General features: G+C 49.7%; 1 protein-coding gene across 1 annotated transcript in view; it reads right to left on the reverse strand.

Annotated features, from left to right (window-relative positions):
* The window catches only part of SLC39A4 (solute carrier family 39 member 4), a 76,458-nt gene that overhangs the window by 47,056 nt on the left and 5,113 nt on the right, over positions 1 to 24,289 (reverse strand). Inside the window, exon 2 of the mRNA XM_040352062.1 lies at positions 1,109 to 1,345. Within this exon, the coding sequence (XP_040207996.1) occupies positions 1,109 to 1,345 (237 nt within the window). The remainder of the gene's footprint in view (positions 1 to 1,108; positions 1,346 to 24,289) is intronic.

Consider the following 24,289-nt stretch of genomic DNA (forward strand, 5'->3'; position numbering starts at 1 on the left):
GTTCAGGATATGTCTGGTGTCACGTCTAGAATATTATAGAAACAGCGCTTCATTTGATTATCACCTGTGGACATTTTTTTCTTCTTTTTTTCCTTTTAGTATCACAAAAGACTTATTTTTGATTCTTATTTTTTTGCACATTGGTTTGTGAAATTCACCTTGGCACTTTATAAGAGTTTTTAATGATATGCTAAATCTATTGGTTTAATTTTCATATACTATTCTTTTATCATTGATCACATTTAGTTGATTGGTTTTCAGTGTTCAATCAATCATCTCATTACCCCCTATATAAACCTGCGCTTCCCGTGCAGGTTTTCAATTCACATTTTTTATTTTTTATTTTTTTTATATATTTTTATTATTTTTTTATTTTATTGCGCTGTACCTTTTCTTCTTCATGTAATGTAGGGGGGCTCTATATTGTAGAGGGGTTCTGTACTGTAGGGAGGGGGTCTGTACTGTAGGGAGGTCTGTGTAACATGCAGGGGGTCCAGAACTGTTTGGGGGGTGTCTGTGTAACAAACCGTGGGTGCTGTGTAATGTAAAAGGGTCCAGAGGTGCAGGGTGCTGTGTAATGTAAAGGGTTCAGAGGTGCGGTGCTGTGTAATGTAAAGGGGTCCAGAGGTGCAGGGGGCTGTGTAATGTAAAGGGGTCCAGAGGTGCAGGGTGCTGTGTAATGTAAAGGGGCCCAGAGGTGCAGGGGGCTGTGTAATGTAAAGGGGCCCAGAGGTGCAGGGGGCTGTGTAATGTAAAGGGGCCCAGAGGTGCAGGGTGCTGTGTAATGTAAAGGGGTCCAGAGGTGCAGGGTGCTGTGTAATGTAAAGGGGGCCAGAGGTGCAGGGTGCTGTGTAATGTAAAGGGGTCCAGAGGTGCAGGGTGCTGTGTAATGTAAAGGGGTCCAGAGGTATAAGGTGCTGGAACCCCACATCCCATCATTAACCGCTGCCGTGAAGCTCTGCCACCGTGCCCCCCCCCCCCCAGGCTGCTCAGTCTAAAATGCCCAGGCCTATTTTTTGTCCCAGTCCGGGCCTGAGCGTCCGATATATATCCTGCCCACCCGTAGAGAATAAGCCCCTCTCTCTTCTCCTAAGGTGGGAGGCCTTACCTTGTCCTCAGCCTTATAGTGAGGCAGTATAGATGCCAATATACGTAGGGTCACTTCCTCTGCCCGTCCTTCCGTATTCAGGACATTGGTCACCCATTTCCCTTGACTGTCACAGACGTGTTCTGGATCTGCAACATAATTCAACAATCCTCCAGACACTGCAGAGAATCCCTGCGCATCCAATCCTGATTCCGAGGATCGATTCGCAGCAGAGAAGAGGATTTCTGGTGTCAGACACTGTATAGAGAGACAGAAGAGAATACAATATGAATGTCACCTCCATACTAAAGGCACCCCACACTGAAAGAGACAGCCCCTTACTGCCACACTGAAAGAGACAGCCCCTTACTGCCACACTGAAAGAGACAGCCCCTTACTGCCACACTGAAAGAGACAGCCCCTTACTGCCACACTGAAAGAGACAGCCCCTTACTGCCACACTGAAAGAGACAGCCCCTTACTGCCACACGGAAAGAGACAGCCCCTTACTGCCACACTGAAAGAGACAGCCCCTTACTGCCACACTGAAAGAGACAGCCCCTTACTGCCACACTGAAAGAGACAGCCCCTTACTGCCACACTGAAAGAGACAGACCCTTACTGCCACACTGAGAGAGACAGCCCCTTACTGCCACACTGAAAGAGACAGCCCCTTACTGCCACACTGAAAGAGACAGCCCCTTACTGCCACACTGAAAGAGACAGCCCCTTACTGCCACACTGAAAGAGACAGCCCCTTACTGCCACACTGAGAGAGACAGCCCCTTACTGCCACACTGAAAGAGACAGCCCCTTACTGCCACACTGAAAGAGACAGCCCCTTACTGCCACACTGAAAGAGACAGCCCCTTACTGCCACACTGAAAGAGACAGCCCCTTACTGCCACACTGAAAGAGACAGCCCCTTACTGCCACACTGAAAGACACAGCCCCTTACTGCCACACTGAAAGAGACAGACCCTTACTGCCACACTGAAAGAGACAGCCCCTTACTGCCACACTGAAAGAGACAGCCCCTTACTGCCACACGGAAAGAGACAGCCCCTTACTGCCACACTGAAAGAGACAGCCCCTTACTGCCACACTGAAAGAGACAGCCCCTTACTGCCACACTGAAAGAGACAGCCCCTTACTGCCACACTGAAAGAGACAGCCCCTTACTGCCACACGGAAAGAGACAGCCCCTTACTGCCACACTGAAAGAGACAGCCCCTTACTGCCACACTGAAAGAGACAGCCCCTTACTGCCACACTGAAAGAGACAGCCCCTTACTGCCACACTGAAAGAGACAGACCCTTACTGCCACACTGAGAGAGACAGCCCCTTACTGCCACACTGAAAGAGACAGCCCCTTACTGCCACACTGAAAGAGACAGCCCCTTACTGCCACACTGAAAGAGACAGCCCCTTACTGCCACACTGAAAGAGACAGCCCCTTACTGCCACACTGAGAGAGACAGCCCCTTACTGCCACACTGAAAGAGACAGCCCCTTACTGCCACACTGAGAGAGACAGCCCCTTACTGCCACACTGAAAGAGACAGCCCCTTACTGCCACACTGAAAGAGACAGCCCCTTACTGCCACACTGAAAGAGACAGCCCCTTACTGCCACACTGAAAGAGACAGCCCCTTACTGCCACACTGAAAGAGACAGACCCTTACTGAGCGAGACAACCTGTACTGAATCGGGGGTGAATCCTGCAGTGGAGCCCAGCGCGGGATCAAGTTCCGGCACTGGACTTCACTTGTCAGTGTGCGCCGCGCTGCAGCTGAGACTCGCTTATGTGCCCGGCCAGCACAGTCCCCCCAAATCCCCCGTCTGCTCACCTGGGAAAGGAGGGGAGGCTACATCAGCTCCACCTTCTCCCCTTGTCTGGCATGCACGGGATGTCACTGCCTGAGCCGCGGGTGAGTTATCTCGCCCCTCTTTTTCTTCCTTCCATGTACCATAATGATCCTTCCTGCCTTCCATGTGCTATAATGATCCTTCCTTCCATGTGTCATAGTGATCCTTCCTGCCTTCCAAATACCATAGTGATCATACCTGCCTTCCATGTGCCATAGTGATCCTTCCTGCCTTCCAAATACCATAGTGATTATACCTGCCTTCCATGTACCATAGTGATCCTTCCTTCCATGTACCACAGTGATCCTTCCTGCCTTCCATGTGCCATAGTGATCCTTCCTTCCATGTACCATAGTGATCCTTCCTGCCTTCCATGTGCCATAGTGATCCTTCCTGCCTTCCATGTACCATAGTGATCCTTCCTGCCTTCCATGTGCCATAGTGATCCTTCCTGCCTTCCAAATACCATAGTGATTATACCTGCCTTCCATGTACCATAGTGATCCTTCCTTCCATGTACCACAGTGATCCTTCCTGCCTTCCATGTGCCATAGTGATCCTTCCTTCCATGTACCATAGTGATCCTTCCTGCCTTCCATGTACCATAGTGGTCATCCCTGCCTTCCATGTACCATAGTGGTCATCCCTGCCTTCCATGTACCATAGTGATCCTTCCTGCCTTCCATGTACCATAGTGATCCTTCCTTCCTTCCATGTACCATAGTGATCCTTCCTGCCTTCCATGTACCATAGTGATCCTTCCTGCCTTCCATGTACCATAGTGATCCTTCCTTCCTTCCATGTACCATAGTGATCCTTCCTGCCTTCCATGTACCATAGTGATCCTTCCTGCCTTTCATGTACCATAGTGATCCTTCCTTCCATGTACCATAGTGATCCTTCCTGCCTTCCATGTGCCTTAGTGATCCATCCTTCCTGCCTTTCATGTGCCATAGTGATCCTTCCTGCCTTCAATGTGCCATAGTGATCCTTCCTGCCTTCCATGTGCCATAGTGATCCTTCCTTCCATGTACCATAGTGATCCTTCCTGCCTTCCATGTACCATAGTGATCCTTCCTTCCATGTACCATAGTGATCCTTCCTGCCTTTCATGTACCATAGTGATCCTTCCTTCCATGTACCATAGTGATCCTTCCTGCCTTCCATGTACCATAGTGGTCATCCCTGCCTTCCATGTACCATAGTGATCCTTCCTGCCTTCCATGTACCATAGTGATCCTTCCTTCCTTCCATGTACCATAGTGATCCTTCCTGCCTTTCATGTACCATAGTGATCCTTCCTTCCATGTACCATAGTGATCCTTCCTGCCTTCCATGTACCATAGTGGTCATCCCTGCCTTCCATGTACCATAGTGATCCTTCCTGCCTTCCAAATACCATAGTGATCCTTCCTGCCTTTCATGTACCATAGTGATCCTTCCTGCCTTCCATGTGCCATAGTGATCCTTCCTGCCTTCCAAATGCCATAGTGATCCTTCCTTCCATGTACCATAGTGGTCATCCCTGCCTTCCATGTACCATAGTGATCCTTCCTGCCTTCCAAATACCATAGTGATCCTTCCTGCCTTTCATGTACCATAGTGATCCTTCCTGCCTTCCAAATACCATAGTGATCCTTCCTGCCTTCCATGTACCATAGTGATCCTTCCTGCCTTTCATGTACCATAGTGATCCTTCCTGCCTTTCATGTACCATAGTGATCCTTCCTGCCTTCCATGTACCATAGTGATCCTTCCTGCCTTCCATGTACCATAGTGATCCTTCCTGCCTTCCATGTGCCATAGTGATCCTTCCTGCCTTCCATGTACCATAGTGATCCTTCCTGCCTTCCATGTGCCATAGTGATCCTTCCTGCCTTCCAAATGCCATAGTGATCCTTCCTTCCTGCCCTGTATGTACAATAGTGATCCTTCCTGCCTTCCATGTGCCATAGTGACCTTTCCTGCCATATAACATTATTCCTTCCCTCTCTCCAATCTCTTTCCCTAAAGCCTCGTACACACACACGGTTTTCTCGCCCAGAAAACTGCAGATCTTTCTTGCCGAGTACACGGAGCGTAGTGTACGAGGCTTTGAGGTTTCTCGTCGAGAAAAATGGAGGACCTGCGCTCTATTGTCTCGTCGTGATTCTCGGCAGTGTTTTCCTGAGCGTCTGTATACTTACCTGTCACCATGGAAACCCGCACATGCTCAAAATGACTTTGACGCATGCGCGGTAGCTTCCAAGGCATAGGTAGGGTGAAGCAAGATGGCGGGACGGCATGTGACAAGTGCATGCTCGTCGTACTCGATCACATCACCGTGTTTGTGCCATTCAAAAGAATGGCGGTTCTTTTGAATCGTACGTCTGTACACTCGGGCGGCAAGAAAATCTTGGCAGGAATCTCATCAGGAAAAACGTTTTTTTTCCAGACGAGAATCCCGGCCGTGTGTACAGGGCTTAAGAGTTGATTCACACTGGAGACTCCAGTGCCCATCCGTGCCGCCTATCAGTGCCCATCCGTGCTGCCTATCAGTGCCCATCTGTGCCGCCTATCAGTGCCCATCCGTGCCGCCTATCAGTGCCCATCCGTGCTGCATATCAGTGCCGCATATTAGTGCCCATCATCAGTGCCACCTTATTGGTGCCACCTCATCGGTGCCCATCAGTGCTGCCTTATCAGTGCCCATCAGTGCAGTATCATCAGTGCCCATCAGTGAAGAAGAAAACGTACTTATTTACAGTGGCCCGGATTCAGAAAGAATTGCGCTCTATTTGCGGAGGCGCAGGGCAACGATTTTGCCCTGCGCCCCCGCAAATATTTTGCGCTGCCCTCGATTCACGGAGCAGTAGCTCCGTAATTTGCGAGGGCGCGCCGGCAAAATTGCAAAATTGCAATGTAAATGATCCCGCCGGGGGCGGGAATCATTTAAATTAGGCGCGCTCCCGTGCCGAGCGTAGAGCGCATGCTCCGTCGGGAAACTTTCCCGACGTGCATTGCGGCAAATGACGTCGCAAGGACGTCATTTGCTTCAAAGTGAACGTGAATGGCGTCCAGCGCCATTCACGATTCACTTACACAAACGACGTAAAATTCGAACGTCGCGACGCGGGAACGCCGGGTATAGTTTAGCATTGGCTGCCCCTGCTATTAGAAGGAGCAGCCTTACGCTAAAGATGCTGTACGGAAACTCCGTAACTTGCGTACGCAGGGGGAGCGCAACATTGTGAATCGGCGTTAGTATGCAATTTGCATACTATACACTGACCACAATGGGAGCGCCCCCTAGCGGCCATCGCAAGAATGCAACCTAAGATATGTGGGCATAAGAGCCTTATGCCACGCAGATTTTAGGCTGCAGTCGGCGTTACGATGTTCCTGAATCAGGAGCATTCGTAACGCCGGAGCAAGTCAGCAATTGCGCTGCGTAACTATGGTTACGCAGGCGCAATTGCTTCTTGAATCCGAGCCAATGGTTTTTTCCAGACGAGAATCCCGGCCGTGTGTACAGGGCTTACGAGTTGATTCACACTGGAGACTCCAGATTGTGGCAGAGCAATCAAACCATATTTTATAGGTACAAGGAAGCCCAGGTTTTGTTTAACTACGACCCTTAAGCCCCTCCCACTGTCATGTTTGGCTACACCCGTTGCTGTGTCACTACCTCCCTGAAATGTCCCTCATTCTCAAGTTCAAAAGTTTGGGGTTTGGTGGTAACATTTCCAGGTATGGGGCCAATCTGTAGTCATTCCCCCATTCACGGACATATTTCTCTTTGGGCTTTTTTCCTTAATTTTGGGGTTTGGTTGGATAAGGCTGCTGCCTCCTCATCAGTGCCACCTCATCGGTGCCCATCAGTGCCGCCTTATCAGTGCTCGTCAGTGCAGTACCATCAGTGCCCATCAGTGAAGGAGAAAACGTACTTATTTACAATGGGCCAGATTCACAGCGGACTTACGACGGCGTATCTCCACGTGCGCCGTCGTAAATCCGAATGTGAGCCGTCGTATCTATGCGCCTGATTCTTAGAATCAATTACGCATAGATTTGGCCAAGATACGAGCGGCGTAAGTCTCCTACGCCGTCGTATCTTGGGGTGCAATATTTATGCTGGCCGCAAGGGGCGCTTCCGTAGATTTACGCGTTGAATAATTTAAATAGGTAGATACGCAGATTCACAAACGTACTTGCGGCCGCTACGCCGTTTACGTAAGGCTTACGTCCGGCGTAAAGTTACCCCTGCTATATGAGGCGTAGGTAATGCAAAGTATGGACGTCGGCAAGCGTATCTTTTTACGCCGTTTACGTAAGTCGTACGTAAATGGGGCTGTGCGTAGGTTACGTTCACGTCACAGGCATTGGGCCTGGCGTATCTTAGGGCGTAAATTCGACATGATACTGAGCATGCGCACGCATGCGCCGTTCGTTAGGCGCGTCATTTACGCGGGGTCACGATTGATTTACATACAACACGCCCACCTCTTCCAAATTTGAATTACGCGGGCTTACGCCGGCCCATTTACGCTACGCCGCCGCAACTTACGGAGCAAGTGCTTTGTGAATACTGCACTTGCCCGTCCAAGTTGCGGAGGCGTAGCGTAAATAGGATATGCTACGCCCGCACAAAGTTACGCGCTCGTACGTGAATCTGGGCCAATGTTTTGTAACTGAAACAAAAAAATAACGTTTTTTTTTTTTTTCTGAATTTTCAGTGATTTTTAATTTTTTTTTGCAGAAATTAAAAATCGCTGTGCGCGACGCTGGAAGGTAAATACTTCCACGCATGCGTCGAATCATTACGACGCATGCGAGGGATGGGAGCGGACGGACTGATCCGGTGAGTCTGTACAGACGACCGGATCAGTCCGCTGGACTGGATTCCAGCGGATAGATTTTGTAGCATGCTACAAAATTTTTATCCGCTGGGAATCCGTCGGCTGGATTTTTATCCGCAGAAAATTGTCCGCTCGAGCCTACACACGACCGGATCTATCCGCTGGAACTGATCCGCGGATAAATCCCAGCGGATAGATCCGGTCGTGTGTACGGGGCCTGAGAGTCTAGACCACATCCATTGAGCACCCATTACGGGGTCAAGCACATATGACCCATAATATAAGTTAAATCGGGAGGTGAGCGGGTAATGGTGGTGGAATTGGACACACAGGGGGCTAGATTCGGGTAGGGGCGCGCAATGTTACGGCGGCGCAGCGTATCGTATTTACGCTACGCCGGCGCAACTTACAGGAGCAAGTGCAGTTGCTCCGTAAGTTCCACTTGCTCAAAGCACTTACTCCGTAAGTTGCGGCGGCGTAGTGTAAATGGGGCCGGCGTAAGCGCGCATAATTCAAATGTGGAAGGGGGGCGTGTTTTATGTAAATCTATGATGACCTGACGTGATTGACGCATGCGCCGTCCGTGTACATATCCCAGTGTGCATTCCTCCCAAGTACGGCGCAACAACGTATTGGTTTTGACGTGAACGTAAATTACGTCCAGCCCTATTCGCGAACGACTTACGCAAACGACGTAAAAAAAATTCAAATTTCTAAGCGGGAATGACGTCCATAATAGCAGGAGCAACGTTACGCCGAAAAAGCCTTTACGCAAACGACGTAAAAAACTACCGCCGGGCGCACGAACGTTTGTGATTCGGCGTATCTAGGTAATTTGCATATTCTATGCCGAAAACAACGGAAGCGCCCCTAGCGGCCAACGTAATATTGCACACAATTATACGCCGCAGCATTCAAGTTACGTCGGCGGAGGAAGCCTATTTTTTAGACGTATCTGCCTTGGAGAATCGGCGTAACGATACGCCGACGCAGATTTGAAATTACGGCGGCGTATCTGGAGAAACGCCGCCGTAAATGCTTGCTGAATCTGGCCCAGGGTGTGTGAAGCACCTTTTGAGTGGAATATCAGAGAAGCACAGCATGTGGACATTTTCACACTTTTGGAATATATTGCACGGTTTATTTACTCTTTTGGATGAAGAAGATTGATATTACACGACGCACGGACTGTTCTTTGTTACTTGTTATCTAATATTGGGATTACCAGGGGACTGCATGGTTTTTAGGACATTTTTAGTCTGCGTTTTTGTAATATTCAGAGTGAGTGGAGCACTTATAGATCCTAGCAGAAGCACATTTCGTCATACTGTATATATTTGTGTTTCTTCACATAGGTGTACGCGGGGGTATCCGTTTTTCTACTTTCTGTTAACGAAACCTAACTGTGGCTGCCCCAAGTTACCTGCACAGGTGAAGTCTCTTTGGGAGAAAAAAAGTACCACGTTCTTGGGGTCTTCTGGCAAATCAGCGTTCAAGAGCAGCCCCCAGGTCCCAGCAGGTCTCTAGTTCAGTGTTTCTCAACTCCAGTCCTCAAGGCGCCCCAACAGGTCATGTTTTCAGGATTACCCTTATATGAAACGGCTGTGGTAATTACTAAGGCAGGGAAACTGATCAAGGCACCTGTACAAAACAATGGAAAGCCTAAAAACCTGACCTGTTGGGGTGCCTTGAGGACAGGAGTTGAGAAACACTGCTCTAGTTGCATATGTTCCCCATGCGTTTCTCCCAGCGTTCTCCGGAGCCCCTTAGGATCCAGATCAATTCTAGTACACGGGAGAGTGGCTGGACGGGAGAGTGGCTGGCACAGTTAGGTTTTGTTTACAGAAAGTAAAAAAACTGATACCCCCGCGTACACCTATGTGAAGAAACACAAATATATACAGTATGACAAAATGTGCTTAGGGTACCGATGTAGGCTACCTGCCTACAGCTGGATATAGTGCTGATGGGTGGTTGGGATTGTTGGGTGAACAGGGTGCTGATGGGGTGTTTGGTGGAATGTGGTACTGATGGGTTGTTTGGGGTATTGGGTGGATAGAGTTCTGATGGGTTGTTTGGGGTATTGGGTGGATAGAGTGCTGATGGGTTGTTGGGAGCGTTGGGTGAATGGGGTGCTAATGGGGTGTTGGGTGGAATGGGGTACTGATGGGCTGTTTGATGGATAGAGTGCTGATGGGTGGTTGTGAGTGTTGGGTGAATGGGATGCTGATGGGGTGTTCGTTGGAATAGGGTATTGATGGGTTGTTGGATGGATAGAGTGCTGATGGGTTGTTTGGGGTGTTGGATGGATAGAATGCTGATGGGTTGTTTGGGGTGTTGGATGGATAGAATGCTGATGGGTGGTTGGGAGTGTTGGGTGAACGGGATGCTGATGGAGTGTTCAGTGGAATAGGGTACCGATGGGTTGTTTGGGTTATTGGGTGGATAGAGTTCTGACAGGTTGTTGGGAGTGTTGGGTGAACAGGATGCTGATGGGGTGTTGGGTGGAATGAGGTACCGATGGGTTGTTTGGGGTATTGGGTGGATAGAGTGCTGATGGGTTGTTTGGGGTATTGGGTGGATAGAGTGCTGATGGGTTGTTTGGGGTATTGGGTGGATAGAGTGCTGATGGGTTGTTTGGGGTATTGGGTGGATAGAGTTCTGATGGATTTTTGGGTGAACAGGATGCTGATGGGGTGTTCAGTGGAATAGGGCAGTGTTTCTCAACTCCAGTCCTCAGGGCGCACCAACAGGTCATGTTTTCAGGTTCTCCCTCAGATGAAACAGCTGTGGTAATTACTAGGGCAGTGAAACTGATTAAATCACCTGTGAAAAATAATGGAAAGCCTGAAAACATGACCTGTTGGGGCGCCTTGAGGACTGGAGTTGAGAAACACTGGAATAGGGTACCGATGGGTTGTTTGGGGTATTGGATGGATAGAGTGCTGATGGGTTGTTTGGGGTGTTGGATGGATAGAGTGCTGATGGGTTGTTTGGGGTGTTGGATGGATAGAGTGCTGATGGGTTGTTTGGGGTGTTGGATGGATAGAATGCTGATGGGTTGTTTGGGGTGTTGGATGGATAGAGTGCTGATGGGTTGTTTGGGGTGTTGGATGGATAGAGTGCTGATGGGTTGTTTGGGGTGTTGGATGGATAGAATGCTGATGGGTGGTTGGGAGTGTTGGGTGAGCGGGTGCTGATGGGGTGTTCAGTGTAATAGGGTACCAATGGGTTGTTTGGGGTATTGGGTGGATAGAATGCTGATGGGTGGTTATGAGTGTTCGGTGAACAGATGCTGATGGGGTGTTCAGTGGAATAGGGTACCGATGGGTTGTTTGGGGTATTGGGTGGATAGAGTTCTGATGGGTTGTTGGGAGCGTTGGGTGGAATGGGGTACTGATGGGCTGTTTGATGGATAGAGTGCTGATGAGTGGTTGTGAGTGTTGGGTGAACAGATGCTGATGGGGTGTTCGGTGGAATGGGGTACTGATGGGGTGTTGTGAATTCTGTGTGGTTGGGTTGTTACAGGGAACATGGTTTTCCCTGGACCTCGTTGGTCAGTTGGGCTATTTGGTGGTATGAATTGGATGTAGATGCGCCCATAATGATAGAGCCATCTTCTGTACTGCAGGCAGGAATCTGTGCAGCTCAGCCAGACATGCACTGTTGAAGTTGCTCTGTGTATGTAATATTGCAATAATAAAAATGTACATTAATTTTCACATCAGACTATAAGCTTGAACTGCACTGAAGCCAGGAATAGAATATACATAGTTACCGGTAACAGTTTCTCTACTACAGACAGAGATGCGCAATTAGTAGTTGCTCTGACCAATCATTGATATATCAAGCTCTGGAGCGTCTCCAAACATCCAGCTAGTGCCGTGCACTAAGGAGCAGCTGCTGAGTCCTTTATCTGAGCTGGTATATGAGCAGCTCATCATTCTTGGTTGGAGCTCTAAGATGGAACATCAGCCATCACACTGCCCATCACACTGACCATCACACTGGCCATAATACTGCCCATCACACTGCCCATCACACTGCCCATCACACTGACCTTCACACTGCCCATCACACTGCCCATCACACTGGCCATCACACTGACCATCACACTGACCTTCACACTGACCATCACACTGAGCATCACACTGCCCATCACACTGCCCATCACACTGACCTTCACACTGCCCATCACACTGACCATCACACTGACCATCACACTGCCCATCACACTGACCATCACACTGAGCATCTCACTGCCCATCACACTGACCATCACACTGACCATCACACTGACCTTCACACTGCCCATCACACTGACCATCACACTGAGCATCTCACTGCCCATCACACTGCCCATCACACTGACCTTCACACTGCCCATCACACTGCCCATCACACTGACCATCACACTGCCCATCACACTGACCTTCATACTGACCGTCACACTGACCTTCATACTGACCGTCACACTGACCATCACACTGCCCATCACACTGACCTTCACACTGACCGTCACACTGACCATCACACTGACCATCACACTGACCTTCATACTGACCATCACACTGACCATCACACTGACCTTCATACTGACCATCACACTGACCATCACACTGCCCATCACACTGACCTTCACACTGACCGTCACACTGACCATCACACTGACAATCACACTGCCCATCACACTGACCATCACACTGACCATCACACTGACCATCACACTGCCCATCACACTGACCTTCACACTGACCGTCACACTGACCATCACACTGACCATCACACTGCCCATCACACTGCCCATCACACTGACCATCACACTGACCATCACACTGCCCATCACACTGACCTTCATACTGACCATCACACTGACCTTCATACTGACCATCACACTGCCCATCACACTGACCTTCACACTGACCTTCATACTGACCATAATACTGCCCATCACACTGACCATAATACTGCCCATCACACTGCCCATCACACTGCCCATCACACTGCCCATCACACTGACCATCACACTGACCGTCACACTGCCCATCACACTGACCTTCATACTGACCATCACACTGACCATCACACTGACCTTCACACTGCCCATCACACTGCCCATCACACTGACCTTCATACTGACCATAATACTGCCCATCACACTGACCATAATACTGCCCATCACACTGCCCATCACACTACCCATCACACTGCCAATCACACTGCCCATCACACTGCCCATCACACTGCCAATCACACTGCCCATCACACTGACCATCAAACTCAACGTGAGATGACCACAAGAACCTGAGGAGGATTGGACAAACACTGAGATCACTATTGCTGTGACCTGTCATAATTTCTGAATGTTAGTTTTCATTCTTCACTTGTTCTATATTTAGAGGAATAAATTGGACCTGTGTGGTAACGTTGTTAATATATAATTATATCAGGCGTAGTCAGGCTATTTATAACTTGTCGATGCATTACAAATATACGATCGCTCTGCTCCCAGCCTTCTGATTTCAGTACATATATTGGGTTTCACAGTCAGTTGGGATCGCCCTGTTCTCAGATTCCATTTCTAGAAAGGATTTCCACCCTTCCCACACAGCTCACTAACCACACAGTCACCATATACTCCCCTAGGGTCACCATATACTCCCCCAGGGTCACCATATACTCCCCTAGGGTCACCATATACCCCCCTAGGGTCACCATATACCCCCCTAGGGTCACCATATACTCCCCCAGGGTCACCATATACTCCCCCAGGGTCACCATATACTCCGCTAGGGTCACCATATACTCCCCTAGGGTCACCATATACTCCCCTAGGGTCACCATATACTCCCCTAGGGTCACCATATACTCCCCTAGGGTCACCATATACTCCCCCAGGGTCACCATATATTCCCCTAGGGTCACCATATACTCCCCCAGGGTCACCATATACTCCCCCAGGGTCACCATATACTCCACCAGGGTCACCATATACTCCCCCAGGGTCACCAGATACTCCCCAGGGTCACCATATACTCCCCTAGGGTCACCATATACTCCCCTAGGGTCACCATATACTCCCCCGGGGTCACCATATACTCCCCTGGGGTCCCCATATACTCCACCTGGGTCACCAGATACTCCCCCAGGGTCACCATATACTCCCCTAGGGTCACCATATACTCCACCAGGGTCACCATATACTCCCCTAGGGTCACCATATACTCCCCTAGGGTCACCAGATACTCCCCCAGGGTCACCATATACTCCCCCAGGGTCACCATATACTCCCCCAGGGTCACCATATACTCCCCTAGGGTCACCAGATACTCCCCCAGGGTCACCATATACTCCCCTAGGGTCACCATATACTCCCCCAGGGTCACCATATACTCCCCTAGGGTCACCATATACTCCCCCAGGGTCACCATATACTCCCCTAGGGTCACCATATACTCCCCCAGGGTCACCAGATACTCCACCAGGGTCACCATATACTCCCCCAGGGTCACCAGATACTCCCACAGGGTCACCATATACTCCCCTAGGGTCACCATATACTCCCCTAGGGTCACCATATACTCCCCCAGGGTCACCATATACTCCCCCAGGGTCACCATATACTCCCCTAGGGTCACCATATACTCCCCTAGGGTCACCATATACTCCCCCAGGGTCACCAGATACTCCCCCAGGGTCACCAGATACTCCCCAGGGTCACCATATACTCCCCAGAGTCCCCATATACTCCCCCAGGGTAACCAGATACTCCCCTAGGGTCACCATATACTCCCCAGTTTTACCATATATTCCCCTAGGGTCACCATATATTCCCCTAGGGTCACCATATACTCCCCTAGGGTCCCCATATACTCCCACAGGGTCACCAGATACTCCCCTAGGGTCACCATATACTCCCCCAGGGTCACCAGATACTCCCCAGGGTCACCATATACTCCCCTAGGGTCAGCATATACTCCCCTAGGGTCACCATATACTCCCCTAGGGTCACCATATACTCCCCCAGAGTCCCCATATACTCCCCCAGGGTCACCAGATACTCCCCTAGGGTCACCATATACTCCCCCAGTTTTACCATATATTCCCCTAGGGTCACCATATATTCCCCTAGGGTCACCATATACTCCCCTAGGGTCCCCATATACTCCCACAGGGTCACCAGATACTTCCCTAGGGCCACCATATACTCCCCAGGGTCACCATATACTCCCCAGGGTCACCATATACTCCCCAGGGTCACCATATACTCCCCCAGGGTCACCATATACTCCCCAGGGTCACCATATACTCCCCCAGAGTCCCCATATACTCCCCTATGGCCACCATATACTCCCCTATGGTCACCATGTACTCCCCCAGAGTCCCTGTATACCCACAAAGACACTGTATACAGCCCAGAAGGACTGCCTTGATCCCTGGCTTTGTTTCTGGCTTGTTCCTAGTTATTTATGTCCACTGCTTGCCCTGATCCCTGGCTTTATTAATGTCTGCCGCCTGCCTTGAACTCTGCCTTGTTCCCGGTTATTTGTGTCTGCTGCCTGTCCTGATCCCTGGCTTGTTCATAGCTTTATTCATGTCTGCTGCCTGCCCTGACCTCTGCCTTGTTCCTGGTTATTTATGTCTGCTGCATGCCCTGATCCCTGGCTTGTTCCTGGCTTTATTCTGGCTTGTTCCTGGTTATTTGTGTCTGCTGCCTGTCCTGATTTATGGCTTGTTTCTGGTTATGTGAGTCTGCTGCCTACCCTGACCTCTGACTTGTTCCTGGTTATTTGTGTCTGTTGTCTGCCCTGACCTCTGACTTGTTCCTGGTTAGCAGTGCAGGCAGCTGCCTAGGACAGGATCAGTCATACGGGAAAAAGTCCCTTGCAGTTCAGTGCTGCTGAGATCATAGGTCAGTAGGGAGTACAGTCCAGGCTGGCAGGGGTTCGCTGAATCACATAGAGCCACTGGAAGCAGGTAGGTGTGCACAGGGTCACACAGGATCACAGGTATGGACATGGAGAGGGGGGAAGCAAACTGGGGGTGCACGGGGAAACACTAAAGTAGGCTGCAGACTCAGAGTGGACAGGTGCTGGTAATGAGTGGCTGGCTAGAAGTCATAGGGAACAACAGGGGTGCAGGAAGGCTGGGTGCTGGATGAGTTAAATGAAAAAGTTACAGTTACGCTGGAGTGGTCTGAGGATAACACAGGTGCTGAGACTCGGGTTGTAGGCAGGAAGACACAGGGAGACACCGAAGGTCGCTGAGAGAAGAACACTGGAGATCACCGGAGCAGGATGGACAGCAACACAAAGAAACACAGAGGAAGATTGGGAATTAGGGTGACCACATTTGCAAAGTGCCATTCACCTTCCCCCCCAAAAAGATGGGGGGGCGTGGGGAATTTGGTGGCGGGTAATTTGTCAGGTGAATGTGCCACTTGCCACCAGATGCAGTGCAGCTTGCCACCTATAGTCTGCCACCAGATACAGTACTGCTGTCACTCCCTCTGCATGAGCCACTAGCATAGAAGGAAAGGAGTGGAGTCATTATCTGGAGAGTGAAGATCACACCAGTCCCTGCTGCTTGCCGCTGGGTGCTGGAGAAGGAGGAGGTGCCTAGGTGGGTGGGGACAGCAGTGCTGCACTAGGCGCAGGCCTCGCTCCCGGTCTCACTGTCTGAGAGTAAATTGTCACTGGTTGCAAGATGGCCTTAGCAAACTGTTCCGGAAATAGTAGTTAGTAGGGGGTGGCTGTGTCCTCTATTTCATTCCGGGACATTATATTGTCCCAGAATGAAGGTGCCCGGGACAGACATGTCAATTGCGGAACAGTCCCGGGCAATCCGGGACATGTGGGCACCCTAATGCCCTCCAGTGATACCAGGCAGATCTTTGGCAAGTCCCCTCAATCTGCTTCTTCTAAGCATCCGGGTCTCTGCTTTCCTCCCTCTGGTTGCCCACCTGTGGTCTCCACATGGCAGCCTGTGCCTGAAGGGCAGCTCGCCCCACTCAGACTGGACTCCTCCACTCTGGGACAAGACCCAGGGAATGCTTGGAGGCACTGGGGGACCTGATCACCACACCACACCTGACCTTCTAAGATGATCCCCAGACCTCAAATTATGGATCACAACACCGGACCAATGCGAGATGATCCCCAAACCTCAAATTCTGGGTCACAACACCTGTCCATGTGAGATGATCCCTAAAGCTTGAATTCTGGATCACAACACCTGACCATGTGAGATGATCCCTAAAGCTTGAATTCTGGATCACAACACCTGACCATGTGAGATGATACTCAAACTTTAGGTTCTGGGTCACAACACCGGACCATGTGAGATGATCCCCAAAGCCTGAATTCCAGATCACTGTACCCGACTAAGTGAGATGATCTCCAGACCTCAAATTCTGGATCACTGCACCGGACCATGTGAGTGTATCTCCAAATCCTGAATTCTGGATCACAACACCCGACCATGTGAGAGCTGGCACTCCCTTCTCCTGGACCTTGCAGGATAAGGCTTTTTGCTGTACAATTGTAGAGTACCATTGTTGGAGGCTGTGGAAAGGAACTCATACGAAGGTGGAGACTGGAAGTCATTCGTTAATAAAGGTGAAATGAACTGAACAGACACAAGTCTCGTACACACGGCCGGATTTCCCGACGGGAAAACTGCGAGGAGAGCTTTTGGCCGGGAATCTCGCAGTTTTTCCAACAGGAAAACTGCCCAATAACCGCCGGACAAAAAAAGAGAACCTGCTCTCTTTTTCCCGGCAGTTTTCCTATGGGAAGAACTGCGATGGAGCATACACACAGCCGGGATTCCCTAACAAAGCTCTCAACTGAGTTTTCCCAATGGGAAAACCTCTCAGGCCTCGTACACACGACAGAGTTTCTCGGCAGAATTCACAGAGAAACTCGGTCAAACCCGGATTCTGCCGAGAAACTCTGTCGTCTGTACACTTTTGGCCCGATGGAGCTGCCGAGGAACTCGTCGAGAAAATAGAGAACATGTTCTCTATTTTCTCGTTGTTCTATGGGAGAAGGCGTCCCGCCGAGCTCCTCGGCGGCTTCATCCCTGAACTCACCGAGGAACTCGACGTGCTTGGCACGTCGAGTTCCTCGGCCGTGTGTACGGGGCCTCATGTGTACGGGGGGGGGGGGGGGAGTTACCGAGCAGGTTCTCAGTTTTCCCCCCGGGATTTCCGACGGATCTTTTCCCGCTCGTGTGTACTAGGCAACAGAGGAGGAAGAACCGTTGTGACCTTTGCAACCTGTGTGCGGTTATATGATAGGATGGAAGAAGAGCTGACGGGTGATAACCGGGAGAATATTACCATCGGTCACACACACATGTAATTATGTAAGTACCGTAATTGTGATAATTATGGGGTCCCCACATAGACAGGTAATCACACAATTATTTCACACAACCGCAGACTGACATAATGGTGACATAACAGAGAGACGGCAGTGCCACACAAGCCAGGACTTCTACCCATAATCCTCTGTAATGGGAGAGAAGGTGCTGGGCGCAGTCACATGACTATAATGGTGGCCACCTGACTCTTATTTTCTATATTGTTCTATTATTGGATCAGCCCTGTAAGAAGACTATTGCAGAGACCCCCCTACTGAGACCACTTCAGGGACACAATGATCGGGGGCCAAAATCAGGGACCACAACCGCCAGCAGGAGCTTCCTTCCCATAACTTATCATAACCTACTGAAATATTCTGTATATATCAGAGGTCAGCCATGTGTCTCCGCACCTAAAGATTTACATAATACACAAAACCCGTAATCCCTGAATCAGTGCGATCGTTGTGTAATGACTGCTAATCCCTGAGACAACAATGAGGAACAACTTACACAACACCCCGAATCCATGACACAACAATGAGGAGGAACAACATACACAACACCCCGAATCCCCTGAGACAATGAGGAGGAACAACATACACAACACCCCGAATCCCTGAGACAACGAGGAGGAACAACTTACACAACACCCCGAATCCATGACACAACAATGAGGAGGAACAACATACACAACACCCCGAATCCCCTGAGACAATGAGGAGGAACAACATACACAACACCCCGAATCCCTGAGACAACAATGAGGAACAACTTACACAACACCCCGAATCCATGACACAACAATGAGGAGGAACAACATACACAACACCCCGAATCCCCTGAGACAATGAGGAGGAACAACATACACAACACCCCGAATCCCTGAGACAACGAGGAGGAACAACTTACACAACACCCCGAATCCCTGAGACAACGAGGAGGAACAACTTACACAACACACCGAATCCCTGAGACAACGAGGAGGAACAACTTACACAACACCCCGAATCCCTGAGACAACAATGAGGAACAACTTACACAACACCCCGAATCCATGACACAACAATGAGGAACAACCTACACAACACCCCAAATCCCCTAAGACAACGAGGAAGAACAACCTACACAACACCCCGAATCCCCTGAGACAACGAGGAAGAACAACCTACACAACACCCCGAATCCCCTGAGACAACAATGAGGAACAACCTACACAACACCCCAAATCCCTGAGACAACGAGGAAGAACAACCTACACAACACCCCGAATCCCTGAGACAACGAGGAGGAACAACATACACAACACCCCGAATCCCTGAGACAACAAGGAGGAACAACCTACACAACACCCCGAATCCCTGAGACAACAAGGAGGAACAACCTACACAACACCCCGAATCCCTGAGACAACGAGGAGGAACAACTTACACAACACCCCGAATCCCTGAGACAACGAGGAGGAACAACCTACCCAACACCCCGAATCCCTGAGACAAGAATGAGGAACAACATACACAACACCCCGAATCCCTGAGACAATGAGGAGGAACAACCTACACAACACCCCGAATCCCTGAGACAAGAATGAGGAACAACATACACAACACCCCGAATCCCTGAGACAACGAGGAGGAACAACATACACAACACCCCGAATCCCTGAGACAACGAGGAGGAACAGCATACACAACACCCCGAATCCCTGAGACAACGAGGAGGAACAACCTACACAACACCCCGAATCCCTGAGACAACGAGGAGGAACAACTTACACAACACCCCGAATCCCTGAGACAACGAGGAGGAACAACTTACACAACACACCGAATCCCTGAGACAACGAGGAGGAACAACTTACACAACACCCCGAATCCCTGAGACAACGAGGAGGAACAACTTACACACCACACCGAATCCCTGAGACAACGAGGAGGAACAACATACACAACACCCCGAATCCCTGAGACAACAATGAGGAACAACTTACACAACACCCCGAATCCATGACACAACAATGAGGAACAACCTACACAACACCCCAAATCCCCTGAGACAACGAGGAAGAACAACCTACACAACACCCCGAATCCCCTGAGACAACGAGGAAGAACAACCTACACAACACCCCGAATCCCCTGAGACAACAATGAGGAACAACCTACACAACACCCCAAATCCCTGAGACAACGAGGAAGAACAACCTACACAACACCCCGAATCCCTGAGACAACGAGGAGGAACAACATACACAACACCCCGAATCCCTGAGACAACAAGGAGGAACAACCTACACAACACCCCGAATCCCTGAGACAACAAGGAGGAACAACATACACAACACCCCGAATCCCTGAGACAACGAGGAGGAACAACATACACAACACCCCGAATCCCCTCAGACAACAAGGAGGAACAACCTACACAACACCCCGAATCCCTGAGACAATGAGGAGGAACAACCTACACAACACCCCGAATCCCTGAGACAACAAGGAGGAACAACCTACACAACACCCCGAATCCCTGAGACAACGAGGAGGAACAACATACACAACACCCCGAATCCCTGAGACAACGAGGAGGAACAACATACACAACACCCCGAATCCCCTCAGACAACAATGAGGAACAACCTACACAACACCCCGAATCCCCTGAGACAACAATGAGGAACAACATACCCAACACTCCGAATCCCTGAGACAACAAGGAGGAACAACCTACACAACACCCCGAATTAGAGTTGCCACCTCATCCCTTTAAACCCAAACACATATGAATTACACAGGTTCTGAGGCTAATTGAATGCAGATAAGGCAACAAGTGAGTTTAATTACCACATTAATCAGCCAGAGAACCTGTGTAATTAATATGTGTTCGGTTTTAAAGGGATGAGGTGGCAACCCTACCCCGAATCCCTGATACAACGAGGAGGAACAACATACACAACACCCCGAATCCCTGAGACAACGAGGAGGAACAACCTACACAACACCCCGAATCCCTGAGACAACAATGAGGAACAACCTACACAACACCCCGAATCCCTGAGACAACGAGGAGGAACAACCTACACAACACCCCGAATCCCTGAGACAACAATGAGGAACAACCTACACAACACCCCGAATCCCTGAGACAACGAGGAGGAACAACCTACACAACACCCCGAATCCCTGAGACAACGAGGAGGAACAACCTACACAACACCCCGAATCCCTGAGACAACGAGGAGGAACAACCTACACAACACCCCGAATCCCTGAGACAACGAGGAGGAACAACATACACAACACCCCGAATCCCCTCAGACAACAAGGAGGAACAACCTACACAACACCCCGAATCCCTGAGACAATGAGGAGGAACAACCTACACAACACCCCGAATCCCTGAGACAACAAGGAGGAACAACCTACACAACACCCCGAATCCCTGAGACAACGAGGAGGAACAACATACACAACACCCCGAATCCCTGAGACAACGAGGAGGAACAACATACACAACACCCCGAATCCCCTCAGACAACAATGAGGAACAACCTACACAACACCCCGAATCCCCTGAGACAACAATGAGGAACAACATACCCAACACTCCGAATCCCTGAGACAACAAGGAGGAACAACCTACACAACACCCCGAATTAGAGTTGCCACCTCATCCCTTTAAACCCAAACACATATGAATTACACAGGTTCTGAGGCTAATTGAATGCAGATAAGGCAACAAGTGAGTTTAATTACCACATTAATCAGCCAGAGAACCTGTGTAATTAATATGTGTTCGGTTTTAAAGGGATGAGGTGGCAACCCTACCCCGAATCCCTGATACAACGAGGAGGAACAACATACCCAACACTCCGAATCCCTGAGACAACAAGGAGGAACAACCTACACAACACCCCGAATCCCTGAGACAACAATGAGGAACAACCTACACAACACCCCGAATCCCTGAGACAACGAGGAGGAACAACCTACACAACACCCCGAATCCCTGAGACAACAATGAGGAACAACCTACACAACACCCCGAATCCCTGAGACAACGAGGAGGAACAACCTACACAACACCCCGAATCCCTGAGACAACGAGGAGGAACAACCTACACAACACCCCGAATCCCTGAGACAACGAGGAGGAACAACCTACACAACACCCCGAATCCCTGAGACAACGAGGAGGAACAATATACCCAACACCCCGAATCCCTGAGACAACAAGGAGGAACAACCTACACAACACCCCGAATCCCTGAGACAACGAGGAGGAACAACCTACACAACACCCCGAATCCCTGAGACAACGAGGAGGAACAACCTACACAACACCCCGAATCCCTGAGACAACAATGAGGAACAACCTACACAACACCCCGAATCCCTGAGACAACGAGGAGGAACAACATACACAACACCCCGAATCAGAGCGATCGTTGTGTAATGACTCCTAATCCCTGAGACAACGAGGAAGAAGGAAGAACGTTCCAGAGAAAATACATTATATTCAAATAATATTCCTATCCCAGACCCCTCACCCCATAATAATCCTATCCCAGACCCCTCACCCTATAATATTCCTATCCCAGACCCCTCACCCAATAATATTCCTATCCCAGACCCCTCACCCCATAATAATCCTATCCCAGACCCCTCACCCTATAATATTCCTATCCCAGACCCCTCACCCCATAATAATCCTATCCCAGACCCCTCACCCTATAATATTCCTACCACAGACCCCTCACCCCATAATATTCCTATCCCAGACCCCTCATCCTATAATATTCCTATCCCAGACCCCTCACTGTCCCTATAATAATTCAGGACCCCTGTCCCTATAATAATTCTGGACCCCTGTCCCTATAATAATTTAGGACCCCTGGCCCTATGATTACACCAGATCTGTGGTGATTTCTATCCCAGACCCTCACCCTATAATATTCCTATCCCAGACCCTCACCCTATAATATTCCTATCCCAGACCCTCACCCTATAATATTCCTATCCCAGACCCTCACCCTATAATATTCCTATCCCAGACCCCTCACCCTATAATAATCCTATCCCAGACCCCTCACCCTATAATAATCCTATCCCAGACCCCTCACCCTATAATATTCCTATCCCAGACCCCACACCCTATAATATTCCTATCCCAGACCCCTCACCCTATAATAATCCTATCCCAGACCCCTCACCCTATAATATTCCTATCCCAGACCCCTCACCCTATAATAATCCTATCCCAGACCCCTCACCCTATAATAATCCTATCCCAGACCCCTCACCATATAATATTCCTATCCCAGACCCCTCACCCTATAATATTCCTCTCCCAGACCCTTCACCCTATAATATTCCTATCCCAGACCCCTCACTCTATAATATTCCTATCCCAGACCCCTCACCCTATAATAATTCTATCCCAGACCCTTCACACTATAATATTCCTATCCCAGACCCCTCACCCTATAATAATCCTATCCCAGACCCCTCACCCTATAATATTCCTATCCCAGACCCCTCACACTATAATATTCCTATCCCAGACCCCTCACCCTATAATAATCATATCCCAGACCCCTCACCCTATAATAATCCTATCCCAGACTCCTCACCCCATAATAATCCTATCCCAGACCCCTTACCCTATAATATTCCTATCCCAGACCCCTCACCCTATAATAATCCTATCCCAGACCCCTCACCCTATAATATTCCTATCCCAGACCCCTCACCCTATAATATTCCTATCCCAGACCCCACACCCTATAATATTCCTATCCCAGACCCCTCACCCTATAATAATCCTATCCCAGACCCCTCACCCTATAATATTCCTATCCCAGACCCTTCACCCTATAATAATCCTATCCCAGACCCTTCACCCTATAATATTCTTATCCCAGAATCCTCACCCTATAATATTCCGATCCCAGACCCCTCACCCTATAATAATCCTATCCCAGACCCTTCACCCTATAATAATCCTATCCCAGACCCTTCACCCTATAATATTCCTATCCCAGACCCCTCACCCCATAATATTCCTATCCCAGACCCCTCACCCTATAATAATCCTATCCCAGACCCCACCCTATAATAATTCTATCCCAGA

Source organism: Rana temporaria, chromosome 5, assembly GCF_905171775.1.
Source record: "Rana temporaria chromosome 5, aRanTem1.1, whole genome shotgun sequence".
Taxonomy (NCBI): Eukaryota; Metazoa; Chordata; class Amphibia; order Anura; family Ranidae; genus Rana; species Rana temporaria.